The following is a 9750-nucleotide window of genomic DNA, read 5'->3' as shown; positions in this document are numbered from 1 at the left end:
TGAACTGTATAGTGCTTTGTTCAGTGCTGCTCCTGTCGGTTAACTTTGTGCCCTGGACTGCCACGGAATGCCCCAAACTGTCCCTAAGAATGATTTACTTTCGACGTATATTTTCTGCTAGAGGAATTCCGAAAAGTGACGTTTATTATCCACATCTATTTTCTGTTAGTAGTATTGTTTTGGTTTGGAGTTTTTTCTTTATTTTTCATTTGAGTAAAGAGAAGCACATCGACATAATAATGGTCATTTAGTGCTGAGAAAAAGTAACAAGTAAAAAGAGACAACAGAGGGAAAGTAAAGACGATGGGGCTTCTCACTTTTTGAAGAGTCACCACATGGGCGCTCTACTTTGTATGACCTTCCATGAAGGTGCATCAGGAAAATAAATACGGATTGAAATAAAAGCAAGGACATGATCAATAACAGATCTAATATTCTGCTCTCGGTGGGTTTCTTTCGTGTGTCTTCTAATGCTGCTTAATAATTATGATTGCTTTCGCTTTTTACCTAAGCGGGTGGTTGGGGGCGTCTCTAATAGGTGCTGCTTTTGCACTAACTGACTCTAATCGTGTCGATGTCGTGGGGGTTTTTTATTTTGCTCAAACTAAATTGCTCAAAGCGTTGAGAGTTGTTTTTATTATGTTCTGACTGCTTAAGCCTTCTGTCACTGGCTTTTACTTCTGGCCGAGCAAGAAAGAGGGAGCGAGAGAGAGAGAGAGAGAGAGAGAGAGAGCGGGGGGAGAGGGAGAGAGAAAGAGTGAGAGAGAAACTGAGCAGAGGGGAAAGTAGGTGTCGGTTTGTGGGTCTGTCTGTGTGAGTGTGTTAGAGTGTTTGTGCGCGCGTGCGTATGTGTGGTATAAATGCTGGGGGGGGGGGGGGGTTGAGAGAGAAACCACTTAAGACCTGAACGTCTTGAAAACGGAGCGGGGAACGAGAAACACAATGTCCAGGCACACAAAGAGAGCAGAAAACCTTCAAGATGCGGGACATAAATAGCCTGATGCACTGGCGTTGTGTACTCATTAGCTCTTATACTTTGCAGTGCTCATTTCCTGAGACGAACCTTGAGGCTTCTATTAATTCTTGTGTATTCTCTTAGCGCGGCACAATTAGCAGCTCTGAGTGTTTGGAAAGTAGCCGGTGAGCGGAGTGAGGAGTCGGCACGCGACGGTCGTACTTAATAAATGTTAGTACATTGTACTATGTGGTTTTGATTCTCATTCCAGTTGTCAAGACTAGATTGGCGCTCGTAAAGCTAAGGTCTGTATCCAATGATTTCATTTATATATTGTTATTTTTGCTTTGTGTTTATTGAAAAGTGTTAATATAAAAATTATAGACACCAATCAGGAGAACATACTATGAGAAATTAGAATAAATGATAGCTGAAAAATAATGTACGTGCAGTTTTTGTTGTAAAGAACATGAATTGGTTACGTATAGCACGCCTGTGGTTGCCGTAATCGATCAACTGAAAGTGAGCAATAAAACTTTGCATTTCTTGTAGCGCATAATTGTTCATTTAAAGAGAGGTTGGGAAGTTAGACTTCATCATCGAGAATCGACCAAAGGAGAACTCTCATAGGGCGAGCGCTGTGACAATACAATTGCCTACTTTTTGTTTGAGACTTGCTGTTATTTTTTTGGTGAATTCACACTGCAATAATTTAGTTCAGAGGTAACCTGTAGGCTACTTCAAATTTTCAACACATCTTAAATTAGTACGACCTCACAGTTAATTTTTTAAAAGCCGCCTCCCCTCAAATTCTGCATTGATGGGATGTTGCTTGCGCTCGTCAAGTGCAGAAATTCTAGAATCGGAATGGGACCCAGCTTACAAAAGCAAGAGAGTGCCATTTGCAACATATTACTTAAATAAGGGACGAAATAGAATAGGTGGTGAACAAAACATTTCAGCACATTTTTTAAACATGACATCAGATCATTGCACTCCGGATGAAAATATATCGCCATGCTTTTAAAATAAATACCCAAGTCATTTTTAGCTGTTTTGAGAACATGAGAAAAAAAAAAACACTTTCTTTCTAACAAGTACTCTGTGAAACGCTAGAATTTTCGTTCGCTCAGTCTATTTAATATTTGGATTTTTCCTTTGTCCAAGTGATCTAAATTACCAAGCTGAATCTGCTCTTCATTTCAGAACCAAAAATTCCAAACCGACCCGAAATGACTGGATAATTATCTTATGAGCGTAACGATAATAATATAGAGATCACGTTAAACAACAGTTTAATATTCGTTAGTATTATTCTTGAATTACTAGTTCTTTTCGTCCATTTCGTCTTGCACTGAAATATTAGACATCTGCATGTATAATATGTATGGAACTAAGAAGGGAAAAGAAGAGTGAAGCTAAAAGTTGTTAGTGAAGACTACTGTATCAAATTTTAGATTTTTGCTTTTTCAATCAATAAAAAAAATTTTGGTTTTTGTTTAGGTTTTTTTTAGGGGGGGGGCGCGGTTGGTTTCGTTTTTTATTTGTCGAAATCTGGCTGCCAATGGCGTGGCATAAGGCAACATTGACAGATATATATATATATATATATATATATATATATATATATATATATATATAGAGAGAGAGAGAGAGAGAGAGAGAGAGAGAGAGAGAGAGAGAGAGAGAGAGAGAGAGAGACAGAGAGAGATAGACAGAGACAAAGACAGAGACAGATAAAGAGGGTGAATGTTATTTAAGGCTTAAGGTTGACTACAAGCTTTTAAGGACAAGCGGGCTAACCTGGATTTCGGGGGTTTCCAGAAGTCTTGACCTACACCAAAAGTGGGCATTGCCCTACCCATAGGAGAAGTTTGGTTTCATTGGCGTAGATATTATTTCTTTGGTTATAGAAATGTTATCTTCAATTTTTTTCAGAACAGCATTTTTCGGGATAGCCCCCTTGTGCTTAAAAGTTACCATTCTTGTCGTACAAGCTGATGATGTATCATTTCCGCCCGTTTTCCGTTCTATTCACTTAATCTTTACCGTCGCCTTAGAGTCGAGAGGTTTCCACTCTGAAACAATCCTTTTTGTCTTATTTTAGGTTAAGAATAACTGTACACCCCTCCAATCCCCTATTCCCCACCACTCCCGAAAACGACGTATAACAAAACCTCCAACAAAACAAACAACTCCCTTCCCCAGAAAAAAAAGAGTAAAAAGTAAAAACGTTCACAACAACGAAGCCCAAATATGGAAATAAACAAATTAACTGACTAACTATCTAACTAAATAACAAATAACAAACATTAAAAAACAATAACCATCCTTTAAATATTTTTTCTTTTAGTCGCGATAAAGTCATTGTTAAGTTTAACGGTTAACTATAGCGATGTACGTATCAATATCAGCAGTGTGGGGAAAGTATATTCACAAAATATAGAAGTCATGGGACAGACAAACGAAAAAAAATTCAAGTTTGATAGAGGGACACATAGGGAGAGAGAGAGAGAGAGAGAGAGAGAGAGAGAGAGAGAGAGAGAGAGAGAGAGAGAGAGAGAGAGATAGAAAGAAAGAGAGAGAGAGTGAGAGAGAGAGATATATAGAAAGAGAGAGAGAGTGAGAGAGAGAGAGAGAGAGAGAGAGAGAGCGAGAGAGAGGGAGGGAGGAAGGAGGGAAGGAGGAAAAAATAGCATAACGTCGCAAACACTCAAAGTAACATCTTAGCGATAGGTAACATCTTAGCGATAGATCTTTATATTATGCACTGATGGGTAATATTATATCAAAATCTGAGTGGAAGAAGGCGTAGGAGAAGGACCTTATAAGCGTGAGAACTAGCTTCTGGACGCCTATGGTGTGGGAAGGAAAGGCAAGGGACAGACTGTGTAGTTTTGATGCTAAGTAGAGGCTTCCTGGCTTCTTCAAATGCTCGCCTTTCGGAGTGAACAAATCTGCCTCCAAAGCACATTGGTAGCTTAAGTTGTTAGCCTTGACGTTTGTTTATGATACTGCTGTTGATATTGTTAGTGTTGTTTGTGTCAATGTTGTTGTCCTTTTTAATGTTTTTGTCCTTTTGTTGTTGTTGTTGTTGCTGATGGTGGCGGTGGTGGTGGTATTGTTTTTGTTGTTGCTGTTGATGTTGTTGTTGTTAATGTTACGGCTACCATGGCCATTGCAGTTGCTATTGTAGTTGTGGTATCTGTTTTGTTTTGTTTGCTGCTGTTTATAATTTTAAATATTTGTTATTGATGTTGTCATCATCATCATCATCATCATCATCATCATCATCATCATCATCATCATCATCATCATCATCATCATCATCATCAACAGCAACAACAACCACAACAACAACAACAAACACAGCAAAAACAAAATCATCATTCTGTTGCTGGCATTGCTGCTGCTGTTGTTCTTGCAGATATCATTATTTTGTTATTATTTTTTCGTGTACCCTCGTCAAATACTATAATGATAATAATAATGCATCGACAAAGTGAGAAAAGCCTTTGCATCAGCTTATTAGTATTTTTCTTTTTTCTTCTTACTAAATATAACGTTTTGTTATAGAATCTTCCTAACCCATTTTGTCCTTTTCTTTTTTCTATCTCAGAAAGCAAGATGTCGAACATGTTGCTAGCCAGCAACTCAACAGCGGTTGGACTGACATCTCCCCACCTGTCAAACAACGACCAGCTTCTGCTGACCTGGAGAAAGGTCAAGGTCTTAGACCTCGTCCCGATCCTCGTCCTCGACTCCCTCTACATGTTTTTCGGGGTCATAGGTAACTCCGTCGTCTGCTACATCTGCTACTTCCGGATGCAGCGAAACGTCATCAACAACTTCGTCCTCTCTTTGGCTGGTATCGAGCTGTTCGGCTGCATCTTCACCATACCGGTCAGTATTACAGAGGTCGTGAACGCCTACTGGTTCGACTTTCCCAAACTGTGTAAAACTGAGAGATACTTCAGAAAGTTCGTGATATTTTCTTCGGCCTGTATATTGGTAGCCATTGCAGCCGAGAGGTATCTACGAATCGTGAAGCCGCACCGACCCCACGTGACCATACGGGGGTTCCAGAAGGCTTTGTGTGGCGCGCTAACCCTCTCGTTTATCATAGCCATACCGGAAGCGATTCTAGCCGGAAGCGAAACCGTCCGGACGCCGCACGGAAATGGGGTCGTGTGTTCTACGTACCACTCGGACCAGTTCAGGGGGACCATCTATCCACAGCTCTGGGCCTTTTTCGTCGTCCTTGTTTACATCGTCTCCACATCCACCATAGCAGCCATCTATTTCATCATCGCATCCAAAATCTGGACTCGTGGAAAAGTACCGACAGACGGAAGGTCAAGGCCAAACACTCCCGATTCCACACTGCAGCGTCGGGTCCGACCACGTAGAGCCAGCAGCAGCTTCAGTTGTCCCAAAATGCCGCTCAAAGAGAACGAATTCATCCGAGCATGTGTAAGCGCCAAGTCGAAATCTCGATGCAATAACAACATGGAGTTCTACACAGCGAAGACTTTGCCCTTGCGTCGACACAGCGAGGACGATATGCTGGAAACCAAACAGAAGAGAGGGATATCGTTCATCGAGGATATTTTCCACACCACTTCCAACAACCCGAATTTTGAACAGACAATAGAACGGGAGCAGTTCAGCCTTGACCTTCTCTCGCCTCACACCTTGTCGCCTGTGGGAAGTTTGAGGCGGAGGAGCGGGTATTCCCGAAAACGCACGACGTTCATCATGTTCGTGATGACGTTGACGACGGCTGTGAGTTACCTGCCTCACATAGTGGTCATGTTACACCGGCTCAACAACCCAGGCGTGGAGACCACTCTGTCCCCGGACATGTCCGTTTTCTTCTATTTCGCCTGGAACTCTTTCTTCATCAGCCTCTCCTGCCATCCGTTTGTCTACGGATTCTGGAACGGACGTTTCAAGCTAGCATTGGCCGGAGTCTGGCTAGGTTTCAAGCGCGGCAGGGGAGGAAAGGGAGATAGAGAAAGTAGCAGTACAAACCCAAGGAATAGTTAATAGCAAAACTACTTCCAAGAGCTTTACAGAAAACTCAAAACAGACTCACTCTACTAATACTATGTATTATGTGAATGATCTTGAGGCGTCCTGTCTACGAATTAAGGTACATTTGGTACCTCACGATTATACATACCGCTCACAACCATGCCGGAAGAGCATCTTACAGAGACATGCAAAATGCAACCCGGACAAACACAACGGAACGTGAGACACGCGAGTGAGGGAGGTGGATCTTCCATGATTTTTACAAGGTCGGGATCAATAACTAAGTCTGTTGACGCCATAGACTTGAATTATGATATCCTAGACCGTGCACTGACATGGCCGCCGCTTTTGCTCTCTATAAAAAAAGATCTAGACGAAGGGCAAGAGGGAAATGCGAAGCGTGCGACCTCGCATCGTGGGGACGCGAATGAAGAGTAAAACACCACAAGTCCTGCTGTAGTCGAGGGCACGCGGCGCATTTCACCCTTGTCCTTCGTCTAGCTCCAATTGAGTCAAATTATGGTGCACTCCATAGTGAACGGAAATGACGCTGGTGTGCACAATCTAGGACACCAGCATATTGTGTTTCTATGGTTGACGCAATTCTTTTCCATAGGCAGTGGCTTTACAAATAAGACGTAAATAATTATGTCGTCTCTTATTGAAAGACACGAAGCAAGCAAGGCCTTCCGTTTCGGTGCCCAAACTGTGTTTTCCTTGACTACGTCGTTTCAACTTACTACTATTGGTGTCACAGAGGACCCTTGTTCCTGGTGTTTGGTTTTTAGTAAGGTTTTACGGCGCTCAAAACTGTATAATGTCACAATATGGGCGCAAAGGGGTGGATGTCAACAGAGAAGTCCAAACGGGGAATCAGGCTTACCCTGCTCACCTCTCTCGCCTCAACAGCACAAAGTCTGCTTCGACTATTAAGGCACCCCGGAAATAGCAGTTAACAAAAGAGAGTGACAAACATACTAAAGAAGTTGAGGAAATGACGATAGCACGAGGAAAGAAAAAGCAGCAGTTCACCCTATGCTGCCTGTCAACCGTTCCTCAGTTCATCTTTACTCCCTTTACTGTATCCTTCGCTGGTACCAGTGGGTGTCACAGGGGAAAAAATTATTATTGTTTGTCAATTGTGAGTTGAATGCCTTGAACAAAGGTCAAGTCATAGGCTTTGAGGGTGTCCTTTACAGAGTCGATCCAGCTACGTTCAGTCCCATTGCAGTGATAAATAAATGCTTGCCTTCAAACTGACTTACTTTCAATGTGGTCGTATTATGCGTCATTGAAAAACCGATTTAAGTCCCTCGTGGCATTGAAGCAGGCGATTGAAACAACACGTCTGACTACAGATAGATTTGACCCCGGGACGTCCACAACAAGGTTAAAAAAATCCTTAGAATGATGACAGGTAGAATGCTTGGGTACAGCTGAATTCGCTATGGTGTATTGCTTACCATGCCGTTTGTTTGTTTGTCAGTTGCAATGAGATTGTTTTACCTTTCAGCCCCCCCCCCCCCCCTTACTTGCTTTGACACAATCTAGATCATTAGGAGTAGGAGGTGGGCTTCTATACTGCAGTCAGGGCTAACCCGTCGCCGATACCTACCTGAGTTTTACTTGATTACTTGATTCCAGAACTGGAGTCTTCAGGGACGGGCTCTATCCACAACTCCTCGCCCTTCCTCAGCAGGACTCGTCTTAAGTTATCCATACTGAGCAGATGGTCTTTACCAGTAACTGTCTTGTTGGGTATGATTTATCGTTTTGATTGTACATGCCTTACGCCCTCATAGACACACTCTGTTAAGGAGGTGGGATGCGTCCTTTCTGCTTGTGAGAGCCAACCATGTACGAGTGGGGTACAGCATCCTTTCAGACAGCCTGTGGTTCTGAATAAAATAGCTTACTTCCCCGCTCAGAATTCGAGCTTTATGTCCTTTATGTGCAACGGTGGATAGCCTAAATATTGCATCTCGGACGCCAGTTGCAGCAGTTTCATTCAAATTAGATTTTAAAGATGAGCAGAAGAGATTAGGCACAAAAATATCCCCTCGCAAAACATAAAAACATTGTAACTGAACAAAAAAAAGACAACCGAACAAAGGGACAAATCAAAGAATATATAATGTAGCAACGGCAAATGGGCACAGCGCAACTGCCAATTAAAATAGCATCACACAATTATGTAGGACTTGCTGTAGGCAGTGGGTGTTAACCTCTTTATAAACAGCGGCCATATCTGCCACCTATAATGAAAGAGCTAAAAGTTTAATACCCCCGTCTGCATGCAATTCCAAACGGAGCAATTCCAAATAATTGCTATCACTATCTGGGTGATACCTAACGCCCATCAAAATTACAAAATCACCCTGGAAAGGTAGACATCGCTCAAGTTGGCAGGCACTGATCTAAAGTAATTGCTGAACGCTATGAGAAAAGACTTTATCTTTAATTAATTACGCGTTAACTAACCTTTCTCTGTGATGAGATAACGTGAACAATGATTGAGGAATTAATTGAAATGGTGAAATGGTATTTGAGTTTAACACCCCTCTCAACACTACTAGGTTGTTTAAGAGGCGGGACCTCCTAGTTTAACGTCCGTCTCCGATAGGACCGAGCAAAGTGGGAAGTTCGTATAAAGTGTCTTTCCCAAGGACACGACGTCGGACCGAGCTGAGGCTCGAACCCCCGAGGAATTTATTGATTACCCTAGCATCAGTTATCTGTGTGGCGCGTTTAGTGGGTGATTAGAAGTTAGGAAGTTGGGCCCGCTACCGAAAGGTTGCGTGTTCGTACCACGTCAGATGCCCGACTTCGTGCTATTTGGGAAAAGCAATAAAGTTTTACACGAATCGTTCCTCCTTTCACGAAGTCGGGAATAAGTACCCGACTTTAAACGACGAAAGATCGTGTCACTTTGTAAAAGTTTGAGTGCTTCATTTGCTGCTTACAATATGAACTTTCAGAGTAGCCAAGAATAATAATTTATATTTTGAATGTTCTAAGGCTTGCTGGGGTGACGATAATAATAATAATAATAATAATAATAATAATAATAATAATAATAATAATAATAATAATAATAATAATATAGATTGTAAAGTACATAGAACTTGATGTTTAGCGGGTATATGTGCTATATCAATGCAGGTATTATTGTTTTTGTTGTTGTCAATGAATCTTAAAATCTAATAAATTATGACGAAATTTCTGTCATTTGGAACTATAAAACGTTAAACTCCCACTAATATATCCGTTTTGACAAGGTCGTTTGTCACCAAAGAACTTCCATTGATATGCATCACTGATTTTCGTATGTATTGGTGTGTGACCTCACACTGACGAAAGGCTGTTAAAACCTTATGCTTTACATACTTAATTGTTTGTGTTTAAGTGTGTATGTTTGTGTATGTGAGCATAATTATGTGTGTGCATGTGTCTGTATATTTCTGCACACATGGGGTGTAATATTTCCAGAGATGATGATGTTGAGTGTGTGTATGTGTGTGTGTGTGTGTGTGTGTGTGTGTGTGTGTGTGTGTGTGTGTGTGTGCGCGCGCGCGCGCGTGTGTTTGTGCTTATGACTGTGTGTGTGTGTGTTAGTATGTGTGTGTGTTTGTGTTCATGCATGTGTGTTAGTATGTAAGTTTTGTGTGTATGTGTGTTTCTGTGTGTGTATGTGTGTGTGTATGTGCGTGTGTGTGTTTGTGTTTATGTCTGTGTGTGTGTGTGTGTGTGTGTGTGTG

General features: G+C 41.7%; 1 protein-coding gene across 1 annotated transcript; it reads left to right on the top strand.

Moving 5' to 3' along the window:
• Window positions 1-1030: 1030 nt before the first annotated feature.
• LOC101847455 lies at window positions 1031-6891 on the top strand. Its single transcript, XM_005108738.3, has 2 exons — window positions 1031-1260; window positions 4575-6891. The coding sequence occupies exon 2, from the start codon at window positions 4583-4585 to the stop codon at window positions 6002-6004; it is 1422 nt and encodes a 473-aa protein (XP_005108795.1). The 5' UTR covers window positions 1031-1260; window positions 4575-4582; the 3' UTR covers window positions 6005-6891.
• The last annotated feature ends 2859 nt before the right edge of the window (window positions 6892-9750 follow it).

This window comes from Aplysia californica, unplaced genomic scaffold, assembly GCF_000002075.1.
Source record: "Aplysia californica isolate F4 #8 unplaced genomic scaffold, AplCal3.0 scaffold00715, whole genome shotgun sequence".
In the NCBI taxonomy this organism is placed as follows: Eukaryota; Metazoa; Mollusca; class Gastropoda; order Aplysiida; family Aplysiidae; genus Aplysia; species Aplysia californica.
The sequence above is the reverse complement of the archived record's forward strand: the minus strand, read 5'-3'. Positions and strand labels throughout refer to the sequence as shown.